Source organism: Canis lupus, chromosome 16 (assembly GCF_011100685.1).
Source record: "Canis lupus familiaris isolate Mischka breed German Shepherd chromosome 16, alternate assembly UU_Cfam_GSD_1.0, whole genome shotgun sequence".
Taxonomy (NCBI): Eukaryota; Metazoa; Chordata; class Mammalia; order Carnivora; family Canidae; genus Canis; species Canis lupus.
Genome location: NC_049237.1, coordinates 27,206,676 through 27,222,806, shown reverse-complemented (window position 1 = coordinate 27,222,806; position 16,131 = coordinate 27,206,676). Strand labels below are relative to the sequence as shown.

The 16,131-nt window shown below is 36.7% G+C and overlaps 1 protein-coding gene across 1 annotated transcript in view; it reads left to right on the top strand.

Moving 5' to 3' along the window:
• ADAM9 (ADAM metallopeptidase domain 9) overlaps positions 1–16,131 on the top strand; it is a 136,566-nt gene that overhangs the window by 68,594 nt on the left and 51,841 nt on the right. Inside the window, 4 exon segments of the mRNA NM_001195402.1 lie at positions 1,158–1,329; positions 9,075–9,167; positions 10,467–10,662; positions 16,005–16,110. Of these exon segments, the coding sequence (NP_001182331.1) occupies positions 1,158–1,329; positions 9,075–9,167; positions 10,467–10,662; positions 16,005–16,110 (567 nt within the window).

Below are 16,131 nucleotides of genomic sequence, written 5' to 3'. Positions count from 1 at the left end.
TCCATGGTACTAAAAAGTCTAGGCAGACTGCTTTCCATTCCCAAGAGCCAAGAGTCAGGACTATTTACTTCTCTGAAGAGTTTGGACCAGTTAGCAAAGAAGGTTGTAATATGTAAATCCAGAACACAAAGTCTCATAGGAAGGATCTGTTTCTTAGATTCCTTGGGTGTACAAAAGACCGAACATAGACAAGGATGCCTCCTCAATAACTATAATGCAACACAGTTTTCATTTCCGCTGCTACTCTTGGCACCACTGTTCAAGCTGATGAAAGATATTCTTTCAAGGCACCAAATACCCATGATAAAATTTTAATGGGACTTGGATTTCTCAAAGATCCTTGGTGTGTATATGTGGATGTATTTCTCTATGGTCTTCAAAAGTAAAAATAGGCAATGGGACTATCTGAATGTATTTTAGAGTTACTGAGTAAACCGATAACTAAAAGAACCCAACAACATGTAGAACAAATCAAAATTGCATTTGTATAGATCTCACATGGGTAGTTCAAGGTGGACAGTTTCTAGAAGCCCATCTAGCCTTCAGAGTATTAACCATGGTTCTCAGGAATTATTATAAGGCATTTAAACCTCAAACTGTAGCTGAAATTTTACACTGTGAATTTTGGTTATTGTGCATCCTCACTGGAATCCCCATTCACATTATTTTCACATAGCTCCCTGTGATAGTGAGGGGAACATAAGAATGTTATCCTGTAGAGTGAGAGAAGATTGGGGAAACATATAGCTAGTTTCAAATATATGAAGAACTTTTATTATAGAAGGTAAATAAAACAATTTTGGATAGGACTAGATAATTTCTAAGGTGCATTCTTAAGATTTTATTTATTAATGTAATTGGTATGTTTGGAAGATATTTTCATGGGGGTATAATATAACCAAATATATATAACCAATATATATACTCAATTATAATATATTATAAGCAAATAATTTATATCATTTAAAACTATGTAGTAACTGAAATAATGTACTATATTTATTAGAAGTAGATATTAATTCTCATTTCTCTCTATTTTTGGTAGTTTATTTTCTGCCATTTTAAATATTCACTTCTTGTTGGTTGAGGACATGACTTAAAATTCCAAAATGAATAATCACTATGACATAAGATCTTTTTCTTAATGTTTATTATAGAGGTTCCAGAAACTTTAGCAGTTGCAGTGCAGAGGACTTTGAGAAGTTAACTTTAAATAAAGGAGGAAACTGCCTTCTTAATATTCCAAAGCCTGATGAAGCCTATAGTGCTCCTTTCTGTGGTAATAAATTGGTGGATCCTGGGGAAGAGTGTGACTGTGGTACTCCAAAGGTCAGTTTAATTTTTGATTTTTGCTTTGTGAAATTACGTCAGGATTTGAAAAAAAAATAGAATAGCTTGCTTTGGGCAACTGGCATAGGAGTTAGTGAAACTTAGTGGCAAATGAGGATTGGTATTTTGCTTGTGGGGATATATTCCTGGGATTGGTCATCTCTTCCTTCCCAGAACATAACTAATGGTGTCATCTGTTTTGATGTCAAGGAAGACACCATGTTTATTCTTCTGTATTTTACTACCTTCTATTTCTGTTATGATTATTAGGTCATTTATTTACTTTAAAAACTAATCAGTTTTTCATTTGGCTCTTTATTTGTAAGCTTTTGTAGTTCTGTCACTACCATTGCAGAAATATTTATTCAGTTGGACTCATTTTAATAATAAATTGAAGCTGATCCATTTTCCAGAGCCTTCAGTAACAAAATTCTTGCTACGTAAATTAGCATTCCCCCTTTATTAACTTTCAGTGTTGTGCGTACTGACCTCTGGCTCATTAAACCTGTTATGCATACTTAGCGCCATAAGCCCATACCCATTTTTATTAGTATTGTCCTATACCTTAGCCATTTTCCTCTCAAAGTGGCCTATGTAAAAGTCCTTTCCTTCTTGGCCTTGTGTTAAATTTTGAAGAAATTTGTTGAGTTGTTTGTAAGCTTTACCATATTCTTAATGTTTTCCACAAGTACTACTTCTATATCTGACCCTGTCTGGTCAGATGACTTCACGCCCTAGAAAGACAGCATGTATTTTACGATGAACTTGCAACAGGTCTTCCCTGCACTGTTGCTGACTGCCAGGGACTTCTGCTAAATGTTTTACATAGTAAAATCCTCACAATAACCCTAAGAGATTGGTATTTTTCATATTCTCATTTCAAAAGAGGAAAATAAGGCCGTAACAAGATTGTGTTTAATGTCTAAAATAATGTACTGTTCAGGTGACCAAACTCTTCTTTCCAGGTATTCTCAGATCTTTCTCCTTTAAATATTATATATTTTTTTCTTTCTCATAACTGTTCACTTCACTACCAAATTTACTGAAATGGTCTATATTTGTATCTTGAACTTTCGCACTATAGAATTACTCTTCAAAAGAATACCACCAGGACACCTGGGTGGCTCAGTGGTTGAGTGTCTGCCTTGAGCAGGGTGTGGTCCTGGGGTCCTGGGATTGAGTCCCACATCAGGTTCCCCGCAGGGAGTCTGCTTCTCTCTCTGCCTGTGTCTCTCCCCCTCTCTTTGTGTCTCTTATGAATGAATAAGTAAAATCTTAAAAAAAAAAAGGAGAAAACAACAAACAGAATACCACCTCCCTCTCAAATACAACAGATTTTTTCTTGGTATGTAAGTTTCAGATAGTAAGTACAAGAAAAATTCCCCTTTCATACCTTTATTTCCTCCATAAACTTTTAAACTTCCTTCTGCATTGGCAATCATTTTTATAAGTTTAGTGTGTTTCTTTTTAGACTTTATACATTTATATACATGTATATAAAATGTATATTTGTAAATAGTTGGGTTTGTTTTAGGATTTTAATTTTTTTGCATATCAGACTTAATATGTTGTGTGCAGATAGTTGTTTTTTTTTTCTATTTATATATTTTGGAGATTTTTCCATATCATTACCTTATATAGACATAATCTTTTAGTCTGCTGATTAGTATTTCCATATAAGGATGTACTAGTATTCCCATATAAGAATATACTATGATTTCTTGAGCCATACTCTCATTAATGGACATTTACTTATTGTAATTAATATTTTCTGTTACAAACAATACATCCTTATACACATCCCATGTATATATATATGCAGGAATGCAAGTATTTCTGTAAGATAATTACATACAGGTAGAATTACTGAGTTGAAGAGTATATGCTTTTAAATTTTATTAGAGGGATCCCTGGGTGGCGCAGCGGTTTAGTGCCTGCCTTTGGCCCAGGGCGCGATCCTGGAGACCCGGGATCGAATCCCACGTTGGGCTCCCGGTGCATGGAGCCTGCTTCTCCCTCTGCCTGTGTCTCTGCGCCTCTCTCTCTCTCTCTCTGTGTGTGACTATCATAAATAAATAAAAATTAAAAAAAAATTTTATTAGAGGCTATGAAATTTCCTACAAAAAGACTGTGTCAATTTGCACTTCTACCAATAGTGTATAGTGGCATTCGGTGCCCCCTATAGTACAGTCTTTCCAGCAAAGAATAATAAATGCTAGAGATACTGTTTCTTTCTTAAGATATTGTTTCGGTTTTTAATCTTTTTGCATGCTAAATAAACTACGTGCATATTTTTTTCTGTGAATTACCAATTTCTATCCCTTGTCAGTTTTTCTGTTGGGTTATTCATTCTTTTATTTTTTATGTTTTTTAAATGCTACCCTTTTTAAAAAAAGATTTTATTTATTTACTTGACACACAGAGAGAGAGAGAGAGAGAGAGAGCACAAGCAGGAATGGCAGGTAGAGGGAGAGGGAGAAGCAGACTTCCTGTTGAGCAAGGCACTTGATGTGGGGCTTGATCCCAGGACCCTAGGATCATGACCTGAGCCAAAGGCAGATGCTTAACCGACTGAGCCACCCAGGCATTCTTTTAAATTGATTTTTAGCAGCTAATGTATTGTGGGCAAAGTCCTTTGTTTTGTATATGTTTTAATATTTTTCCTCTATCGTTAGCTTACCATTTAGCTTTTAAAAATTAATTAACTTTGTCTTTTAGGGCAGTTTTAGGGTCACAGGAAAGTTGAATGGAAAGTACTGAGAGTTCCCATATACCACCACACACAACCTCCTGTAGTATCCCCATACTGCAGCATAATGGGACATTTGTTACAGTCGGTGACTACATTGACACATCATTATCACCCAAAGTTTACCTTAGGGTTCACTCTTTTCTTCCCCCAGTCTATGCTTTTTAATTATAATTTTAATTCATTTCCATTTTGTGTTCTATTAAATTTTTTCCAGTTTACAATTTTTCTTCTCTTTTGATTTCTTTTTCTGTTCACTATTTATTTTTTAAGTTTCTATTTAAATTCCAGTTAATATACATGTAATGTTAGTTTCAGGTTTATAATATAGTGATTCAACACTTCCATACATCATCCTGTGCTCATCGTACTAAGCACACTCCTTAATCCCCATCACCTATTTATCCCATCTCCATCTACCTCCCCTCTGGGATCAGTTTGTTATCTACAGTTAAGTCTGTTTCTCGGTTTGCCTTAGGATTCACTCTTGACGTTTAGCTTTCAATAGGATGTATTTTATTATATTGAAATTTGAAATTTAAATGCAGGAAATTTATCAATTTTTTTCCTTTAGATTTTTCTGAATTTTGTAGTTTGACTAGGCTTGTAGTACCCTTATTTCAAGATTGTCATCATAACCCCTTCCATAATTAGCATTTTTATAATTGAAAATTTTTATATTAGCTCTTTGAGGAGGGTCATGTGGAATAAGTTAGGGCATTAATTTTTATCCACTAATGATCAGTTGTTGTAAGACCTTTTTAAATTGTACATTTATCATAAATAAAATTCCTGTGTACATAGTTTATTTCCTCCTTCTTTAATCTTTTATGAAGCCATATGTCTTATACAGTGTTTTTGAAAACAGTTTAGCAGCTTTATTGAAGTATAATTGATATACTGTTAAGGAAACCAAACTTGGACTTAGATAACGAAAGACTTTGTTCAGAATAAAGACTATTGTAATAGGAAGAATGCTCTGATCTCAGAATCTGAAAGCATCTCACAGTCAAATAAGGAAAGGTTTTTCTTTTAAAGGGTCAGGGTGGGGCTCCCTGGGTGCCTCATGGGCTCCCTGGGTGGCTCAGCAGTTTGGTGCCTGCCTTTGGCCCAGGGCATGATCCTGGAGTCCTGGGATCGAGTCCCATATCGGGCTCCCTGCATGGAGCCTGCGTCTCCCTCTGCCTGTGTTTCTGCCCACCCCCCCCCATGTCTCTCATGAATAAATAAATAAAATCTTAAAAAAAAAAATAAAAGGTCAGGGTGGGGGCAAGCAGAATCCAAGAGGAAGCTGGATAAGCAAGGGGAAATGACCAGTGAGGTCTGATATAAAAGTGTTCTGCTGTGGTCAGCTGATTTCCAGGAGAAGCTGATGGGAACTGGGGAGGTGACAAGCTCCACTTTTTCTATATGGACGAGCAGAGCTCAGGGGCCTGTAGGAGAGGGAGAAGCTTTATTAAAAAATTTAAAAAGAATAAGAGCAAAGAATAAGAAAAGGACAATTGTAAGCACTTGGTCAAAAATAAGCTGCATATATTTAAAGCATACAAGTTGATACATTTTGACACATGTATACTTGTGTGAAACCATCATCAGGATCAAGATAACAAACACATCATTATCCCAAAAAGTTCTTTATAACTCTTGGTAATCCCTTCTTTCCATCCCTTCTTGTTCTCCAATCCTCATCCAATCATGGATTTCCTTTCTGGTCATACTTTTCTGTACGTTTCCTAGAATTTCATGTAAATGGAATGACTTTTTTTGTCTAGCTTCATTCCCTCAGCATAATTATTTTGAGATTCATCCATTTTGCTACAGTGTCAGTAGCTCATTTTTTAAATTGCTATTTATCATTGAGTAGTATGGATATGGTACAGTTGGTTTACCTTTTCATCTGTTCATGTAAATTTGGCTCTTTCCAGTGTTTGGCTATCAACACATAAAGCTGCTGTATGTGAATACTTGCAGTCAAGTCTTCATATGGACTCATGTTTTCATTTCTCTTGGGTAAATATCTAGGAGTAAAATGATTGGGTCATATGTTAGGTGGATAACTTTTCAAGAAGTTTTCAAACTGTTTTTCAAAGTGTTTGTACCATTTTACATTCACACTGTCAGTGTATGAGAGTTCTAGTTCTTTTACATCCTTGGGGATACTTCATATGGTTGGTCAGTTCAGTTTAGCTATTCTTTTGAAGTGTGTAGTGGTACCTCACTAATGTTTTAATTTGCATTTCCTTAGTGATCAGTGATGTTGAGCATGTTTTCAGGTGCTTATTTGCCATCTGTATATCTTTTTTGATGACATCTCTGTTCACCTTTTTTCCCTAGTTTGAAAATTGTGTGGTTTTCTTACTGAGTTTTGAGAGTACTTCATATATTCTGGGTCTAATCAGATACGTGATTTGCAGATATTTTCTCCCAGTCTGTAGCTCATCTTTAATTTCCTTAACAATCTTTTTTGAAAACTAGAAGCTTTACATTTTAAATAAAGCCCATTTTATCAACTTATGCTTATAGGGGCTATGCATTTTTGATGTTATATCTCAGGAATCTTTATCTAATCTAAGGTTGCAAAGGTTTTCTCCTAGAAGCCTTCTAATTCTAGGGTTTAGTCCATTTAGGACTATGATCCATTTTGACTTAATTCTTTTGTATGGTACAATATTTAAATTAAAGTTCATTTATTTTAAATTTTTTGTTAAAAATAATTATAAACTGATGGGAATTTGCTTTTTGCAAGTTTTCAAACAGTACAAAGAGCCCCATGCATTTTCACCATTTCCCCCAAAGGTGACATCATATGTAGTAGCTGTCATGCAGTATAAAAACCAGGACACTGATGTTGATGCATTAACTAGATCACAGACTTTATTCAGCTTTCACCATTTTTAACTGCATTTGTGTATGTGTGATGTGTAATTTTTTCCCATTTATTGATTTTGTAAGCACCACCTCCATTAACACAGAGAACTATTCTATTGTCACACAAAGAAACTCCCTGCTGCTACTTCTTTGTATTTGCACCCACCCTCAACTCTAGCCCTGATTCCTTCCTCTGGCTACTTCTAATCTGTCTTCTATCTGTAATGTTGTCATTTCAATAATGTTATATAAATGGAATCATAAAATAAATACTCTTTTGAGACTGACTTTTTTTCCACTAAGTATAATGCCTTTAAGGTCAATCTAAGTTGTTACATGCATTAACATTTCATTTCTTCTTATGAGTATTGTTCCATTGGATGTATTTTACTGTGGAGAACTTGGAATAATGTTTACCACCAGCCCAGAGGTCCTGCCTGGAGTTTGTTTAACTGTTGTTTGACCATGCAGAGTTTGCTTAATCTTTCGCCCATTAGAGGACATTTGGATTTTTTCCTAACATTTTGCTATTAGAAATAAAGATGCTACGAATTATATTCCATATTTATCATCAAAGAATTAGAGAAAAATATGGTCTTCATGATCAAAGTGTAAAAATTTAGAGAGAAATGTAAATTATAATAAAGAACCAAATAAAGAACTTACAGAACTAAAAAAGTCCAATAAATGGAAAGTTTTACTGGCTAGAATTAATAACAGGCTAATATGGCAGAAAAGAGTCAATGAACATGAAGCTGATCAAAAGAAATAATCCAAACTAAAGAAAAAATAGAAATGATTAAAGAAAAATGAACAGAGCATCAGGAACATGTAGGAGATATCAAATAGTTTAATGTAACTGTTCGTGAAATCTCAGGAGACTGAGGATGAAAGAAAAAAAAATGACTGAAAACCCCCCTAATTTAGGGATAAACATTGACTTATAATTTCAAAACACCAAGTAAATCTACACCAGAATCATGACAAAGAAAATTTATGTAGGTATACTCTAATCAAAGTGCTGGGAAAAGAGAAAATAATGAAAGAAGCCAATAGAAAACAAGAGAACAAAGATATTAGTGGCAGCTGATTTTTCCCTGAAACAATAAGGGGGCAGAAAACAATAGAACGGCATATTTACAGTTCTCAGTGGCAGAAACTGTCAACCTAGAATTCCATAGTAGGACAGATATTCTTCAAAAATTAAAGCTTATTTCCTCGCCACTCCTTCTTCTCCTCCTCCTTCTATCCCCTGTCTTATTCTTTCTCCCTCCTTCTGCTTCCCTCTCAAACAATTCAGACCTGAACATGGAGGAAGTGTCCCTTTAGGTGTCAGGTTGTGGGGTTTGGTAGGGGGCAATGAGGAGCCATGGAGGCTCAAAGTGGAGTGAGAGAAGCCAGGCAAGATAGAAAGAATGTCCACATAAGATGAAGACGCACCCATTAGGCAAGTCAGACATTGAGCATGAAGGGAAATGTATCTGTGGATCTTTACTTCCCAGTGATGATTAAACTGTTATGACTGAATGTATCCTCCTTCCCCAAATTTCTGTGTTGAAGCCCTCACCCTGAGGATAGCTGTAGATGTGGCCTCTAAGTAAGTAATTAAGGTTAATGAGGTCAAAAGGATGGGATCTTGATCTGACAGGGTTAGTGTTCTTATGAGAAGAGACCCAGGAGAGCTTGCTTTCTCTCTCTCTGTCAGAACATTTGCACCAGAGATGGGCCATGTGAGCACACAGTGAGAAAGCAGCTGTCTGCAAGCTAGGAAGAAAGTCTTAGCCAAAAGCCAAATTGACTGGAACTTTGAGTTTGGTCCTCTAGCCTGCAGAACTGAGATAATATATTTCAGTTGTTGAAACTACCAGTTCATAGTATCTTGTTATGGCAATTCAAGCCAACAAAGATGCATTGTCTGTATGGTTTCCTTCCTTTGAAAGATGTTGACCTTTAAATAGTTGTAGCTGAAGAGTCACTGATACCTTCCGAAGGATAGTAAGTGATTTTCCAGAGAGTAACTGCTAGAGGCTGGTTAGAAAGAAGATTTTAGATCTAGGATAAGACTTTGATTAATGAAAATTGATGACAATGACTTCTTTCTTTATTGACAGTCATTTTCTCTTCACAGGAGTGTGAATCGGACCCTTGTTGTGAAGGAACTACTTGTAAACTTAAATCATCTGCCGAATGTGCATATGGTGACTGCTGTAAAGACTGTTGGGTAAGGAATTCCTCCCTATTTGGAAAAAAGTAGAAAAAGGAAAAACATATATATATCAAAATTTGTGTTTTCTCATCTATAAGAAATTTTATGAAAAATTTTATGCCACTTGTTTGCAAGTTTGAAGTACATTCTTTTATAACAAGTAGTCTTGGGAGACTTTTTTCCTAAGGAGAAACATTTCTTTTTCTTTCTGATTTTGAAAGTAATTTGGGGCAGCTGGATGGCTTGGCTGGTTGGGTGTCTGACTCTTGATCTCAGCTCATGTCTTGATCTCAGGGTCATGAGTTCAAGCCCTGTGTTGGACTCCATGCTAAGCATGGAGTCTACTTTAAAAAAAAATCTATGTTTTTATAAATAATTCAAAAATATCAAAGTATAGAAAGTACACAGTGAAAGATGCTATATCATTTTACTCTCCTCAGGTAGCCATTGTTGATAATTTGTTAACTTTACGTAATTTTCTATACACATGTGAATGTGTCTGTATATGTGTATATATAAGCATGTTAACACACATATGCTTATTTTACTACCTGCTTTTTTTTCAATAAGATACCATAGACTTTATCTATCCATAGAGTTATACATGGTTATATAGTTAGTACTGCTTTGTGTGGCTATACCATCCTTTATTGAGTCAACTAATGATGGATATTTAGGTTGCTTCTAATTTTTGTTTAGAAGTGGAATTGTTGGAACAGAGTATGTATCTTAAAAATTTTGACACATTTTAATGTATTTTTCACCAATGTGCCAACCTATACTTCTACTGGCAGTGTAATCAAATGCTTGCTGTGCCAATATTAGTTGCTAGCAAGGGTTATAATCCTGGTTAGTCTGATTGGTAAAAAGTGCTTTTTTTTTTTTTTTTTTTAAGATTTTTTTACTCATTTAAGAGAGTGAGCATGAGCAGGGGGCAGGGGCAGATGGAGAGGGGGAAGCAGATTCCCCACTGAGCAGGGAACCCAATGCAGGACCAGGACCCTGAGATCATAACCTGAGTTGAAGGCAGATGCTTAACCAACTGAGCCACTCAAGTGCCCTAGGTGTAAAGTGCTTTTCAAAATTTAATTTATATTTCTTTTGGTTATCAGTGAGGTTATATTTTTTCATTTTCCATATTTCATGACTTTTATAAGCTTCCTATTGTTGGCCTTTGTTCATATTTCTATTGGGTTATCTAATCTTTTGTTGTTATTAGAACTTTTTATGGATCTAAATACTGTGGCTTCAAATTTGATTAGTTTGTGGAGATTGTCCTGATATTCCTGTTTAATTTGAATCTTATTACCCTAGTTCCTTCCAGGAGGTACTTTGTGCCGAGGAAAAACCAACGAATGTGATGTTCCAGAATATTGCAATGGTTCTTCTCAGTTCTGTCAGCCAGATGTTTTTATTCAGAATGGATATCCTTGCCAGAATAATAAGGCCTATTGTTACAATGGCATGTGCCAATATTATGATGCTCAGTGTCAAGTCATTTTTGGCTCAAGTAAGACATTTTAATTATAATTGATTGCTTTGATTTGATTTGATTTTGTGCTTCAGTTTTTGTTAAAAATGGAAAGAAAACGTTATTGATAAAATTGAAGTTCACCTGTTCTCTCTCCTGTCTTACCTCCCTACTTCCTTCTTCATGAGCAGTCCTGCTTATGAATTTGGCATGTGCAAATTTAGTTGATAATTTTTGCTTTTACTCTCTTTCTTTTTATCACCTTTCTATTCTATGTATATAAACAAAATAAATAAATATACATTTACTTAGTATCATCTTCTAGTTTTAATTTCATATGAATAGTATAGGTATATACATATGGGTCTGCTATTTTCATTGCTTGCTCAAAATGTTTTTGAGGCATTTGATTACAATATCAGTATCTTAATACATTTAGGTCACAGTACATTAGAGTATTACATTATGTAAATAGAATCCATTCTCATACTGATGGATTCTTAGGATGTTTAAAAGTTTTTCCTGTTTTCTCCATTTAAAGTTTTCATTTTTATCAAAGATATATGTACATGTAGATTAAAGAGCCAAATTTTTAAATAAGGTTTTATGAAAAAGTGTACTCCTACCTAATAACCCCATCCCTTGGGGCAACCACTTTTCACTTTTTCTGGCTGGTTATTCTGTTACTTGCTTCAGGTCTTTAGATAATCTCTTATTAATGCCATTTTATGATTTTTCCATTCTAGGTATTAACCACTAATTTCTCACTATGGAAGATGAGAATTTACAATTCTTTCCCTCTTTCAACTTTTGTCAACTCCCATTATATTCTTGATCTTTTTCCATTCTACATCCTTTAATATGGATTAATTATTATGATTTTAGTTAAAGCACTGTGGATTGTTGTGATACTGTGATTTATAATTAGGAAAACATATTTGATCTTCCTCCAGTTCTTGGCATCAAGCTTCTAAAACCCTTGGAATTTCCTAAGTGATAAGAGCTATCAATGTGTCTTCTGTTATGTTAATGAAGTGGCATTTGGAAAGCTCCTAGGTAACCCAAGGATGGGCGCTGGTTGCCCAGGGAATCAACCAGTGTCTTTAGAAGGTTGGAACTTTCAGTTCCCTGACCTTCCCTAGGGAGGGAAGAGGGGTGAGAGATAGTTAATCACTAATGGCCTAGGTTTTAATGAACCACACCTATGTAATGAAGCCTCCATTAACAAGCCAAAAGGATAGGGTTCTGAGAGTTTCCAGCTTGGTGAACCAAATGGATATGGATATTCTGGGAAAGGGCTGAATTCAGAGAGGGTATGAAATTTTCGAGCCCCTTTCCTCATACCTTGCCCTATGCATCTCTTCCATCTGGCTGTTTCTGAGTTATATCATTTTAGAATAAATCAGTAATGTTGTAAGTAAAATGTTTCTCTGAGTTCTGTGAGCTACTCTAGCAAATTAACTGAATCCAGGAAGTGAGTTGTAGAAACCTCTGATCTATATGTGATCACAAATACATTCATAACAAAAAGGAAGAAATATTCATGACAATTAAAGTCCTAGTTTCTATAACCAGTCCTGTGGTCATAGCTGGTAGTTTTAACAACCTTCCTCATTATCCATTCTGTATATCCTTTGTCTTCAGCAAGCACCACAGTTAGTCTTGGCTTTTTACCTGTGGAGTGACCCAAACCTTCATTCTTAAAGGCTCTGGGCTATCCAGCCTGGATTGGGTTTCTTTAGTTTTCCATTGGCTTTAATCACAGGGGATAGCAATACTAAGAGTCACCCTAAGGGATCTCCTGTATTCTACTCATATTCTTCTTTACCTCCCTTGTGCAGTAGTGGTCTAGTTTCCTCATGATAGTCAAGATCGGTAACCCCAGCCAACACAGTAACTCTCTTTTTCGCCTGTTCATTCAGAGGTATGAGGAGTATAAAATGTCTGGGTGGTAGACTTAACTTCTAGTTCAGTAGAATCATTGTTGTGTCTCCTGATGGAAGCACTCCTCTCGGGAACTAAGAACTCTAGGCTAGCAGGAACATAAGGTTGTAGGGACAAGAAGCAAAATTTTTGCTAGAGGGCCACTGGGAGAAGTAGTGGTGCCACTTCCACTTATACTTCATGATTCCTGGAGCAATGGGGCTGGATATAACAACTTATCCTTAACTTTTGAAGGGAAATCTAGTTATGTCCCACTCCACGGGCCCCCTGATAATTTGACTGAGGTAGAAGACTCCTGAATTTTTCTCAGCTTTCCTTTCCACCTCTGACATGCTTTGTTGTCTTACCAATTAGTCCCCAGTATGGCTATGTCTTGCACATTAGGTTCAATTAGGATAATGTCATCAATGTAATGGGCCAGAGTATATCTTGTGGAAGGAAAAGTTGACCAGCATCCCTGCAGACTAAATTACGATGTAGGGCTGGAGGGTTGCTCTACCTCTGAGAGAGGACAGTGAAGGCATATTGCTGGTCTTGCCAGCTGATAGCAAACTGCTTCTGGTGGTCCTTATTGACCAGGGTGGAAAAAACAGTATCTGCCAGTTCAGCAGCTGCATACCAGGTACCAGGAGGTACGGGGATTTGCTCAAGCAATAGAACCACAGTAGCTACAGCAGCAATTACATATCCCCTTAGGATAACCCACTGTTGTTGTCTAGGATCTGTCTGTCTTCTGCACAGGCCAATTAGCTTAGTCAAACTGGACTATCAGTCGTTGAGGGTGACATTGATCTCTGCAGTGCTTCCTGGATTGTGGTATTTATTGCTTTTGGTTTACTATTTTCCTAGGTAGTGGCAGTTCTCATGGCTTCCACTTGGCCTTTCCTGCCATGGTAGCCCTGACTCCACAGGTCAGGGAGCCAGTGTGGGGATTCTGCTAGCAGCCAATTGTGTTTGTTCCAGTCCCGCATTCTGGAACTGGGGAAGAAAGTAAGGGATGAGTTCGGGGTCCTACTGGGCCCTCTGTGAGTGAGGTGGACTTAGCTGAAGCTCCATTGATCACCTGACCTCTGTAGCTCCCTATTCTGACAGGTAGGCCACCGTGATGTTTTGGGTCTCCTGGATTCAGTGCCAGTTCAGAGCTGATGTTCAGTAGTTCCTGAAAGGTCTGATTTTTCTTTTCCACGGTGCCTAGTTATCATGGTAAAAGGCCATAGGTCCGGTTGGGGAAGGACGGGAGAATGAGAGTATAAATTTGTGGCAGTGTATCAGGGTTCTACCTGAAGGAGACGTGTCCTGTCCTTCATTTAAGAGTTTCTGGGTCTGTAATATGGCTCAAGTTTGGGAATTGATTGAGGGCCCATGTCACCCTTTTTTTCATTTGACCTAGAACTTTTCTGCGTATACAGATGTAGCAAGAATGTTCTGGTAAGCTTCCTCTCTTTTTATTTCTAGGAGCACCATGATCAACTAACCAGTGCCATTGGTCTGTGCAAGTCAGATTTTTCTGATTGCTCTTTTGACTTTTCTATTTGTTAGTACAACAGGAAAATCAAGTTGCTGTACTACAGGAGTTTTGGTGAAAACCCATAGAGAGTTTGCATTGAAGCATGGCAGCACCTTTTGTCAGCTTTATTTTGATTACACACTGATGCTAGCTGTCCCTGCAGTGATAGTCTACATTGTATTCCATTTTATGTTTCATTCCTTGGATTCAAGTGATTAAGGTTCTCAAGGTAAAGGTTGCTTTCAGCACAATGAAGCAGATTGCTTTGTTTGATAATTGACAGTGATGGGTTTATGCCCAAACCATACTGAGATCTTATTTTCCTACTTCTGTTTCTTTCTTGAGCCAGTAGGGAGAGGAACATCACGTTCAATCGAGCAGAGTAAGTGAGCACCAGATGTTTGTTGAGGATTGTCTTTTAAGACAACAGAGAATTACTAACAGGAACTTTCCTGTTTCTCTCCAGAGAGGTACTGGTAAACTATACCCATTATTTATCAGGGTGTGGAACACTTAGTAGGGAATAATATATATTTAATGAAGAAAAGAAGGGAAGAGGAAGGGAGGAAGAAAAAATGGAAAGGAAAGAAGGACCCTAATCTGCTATTTTTATTTTTGTTTCTCTCAGGAAGATCAGTCATGAGTACTATGTTACATTTCTCGGATGCTAGAGTTGTTGACTTTGCCCGGACTTCCTTTGTCTCTAGTTTTGATCTCTAGTTCTTTTATACCCCTTATCCTATGGTGGGTCAGGAAGTGATTGAGTGAAGAGGCTCTGTCAATCCTGATCCATTTTGCAAAAATAGGCAGGTTATCGCAGACTGAAAAATAATTACAGATTCATTTTAATGAGGTAAATACTGTTATTTAGTAAAGATGTGTAGGACTAAGGGAACTACAGTTATTTTGCTTTGTAGAGATTACCTGGAAGTTTAGAGCTCCTTCTGTTCTGTAGAAGGGCCCTGCAAGGGATGTTTGTCCCGGGCAGGTATTTTGCATTCCCTTTCCATGTTGTGTGGTCCTCTGCGTCTTTCTTGTGCCAACTTCTTTTACCTCACGTCCATTTTCTTTTAAACAAAACATAGCAGTAGACGTGTAAGTGAAGGTGAGTGAATTCCTTTCTTTAACACAAAGTGCTGGCATTTTGGTTTAAAAATATTTACAAGTAGAACTTTTTTCAGAATATGTAATTTGTGGGCAAATTGAACATGAAGTGATTAAAACATATGTAACATAAGAAAGCAAGAATAGTTTGCTACCTTGTCAGCTGTCATGGCTGTGTGCCTATCTATCTTTTTGGTGGGGGCATCTAAATTTAGCATCTATATATGGTAAATAAAAAAAATCAATAGTAATAGCGAGCAGTGTTTTCACCAGCCCTTTCCAGCTTGATTTTTTTAAAGAGATTTTATTTATTTATTCATGAGAGACACAGAGAGAGAGGCAGAGACACAGGCAGAGGGAGAAGCAGGTTCCCTGTGAAGCCTGATGCAGGACTTGATCTCAGAACCCCAGGATCATGACCTGAGTCAAAGGCAGATGCTCAACCACTGAGCCACCGAGGTGCCCCTCCAGCATAATCTAATGAAGCGGCAAATATATGTTTTGAGAGTAGTGAGAAGGGATATGCTTAGAACACCACCAGACTGTACAATGCCTTTCCATTTATTTATAATTTCATCTTGTTTAATGACATTTCTTTTAATAACTTTTCTTTGAGTCCAGGCTAGCTTTTAAATATAATCTAAGCTTTACTTTTACATCTTGTTGTGAAGTATAAAAGTGGAACAATAAAGTTTTTTCCTTGTGGCTTGAAAATCTTTAGAAGGTAATGTGGCAGTTGATCCAGGGTATGGGTTGTCCTAGGGAATACTTTTATTTTTGACTTAAATTGCCATACTTTTTTTTTTTTTTTTTTTTAATGTTACAGAAGCCAAGGCTGCCCCAAGAGATTGTTTCATTGATGTGAATTCTAAAGGTGACAGATTTGGCAATTGTGGTTTCTCTGGCAATGAATACAAGAAGTGTGCCACTGGGTAAGTGGAGGCAAGGTTGTA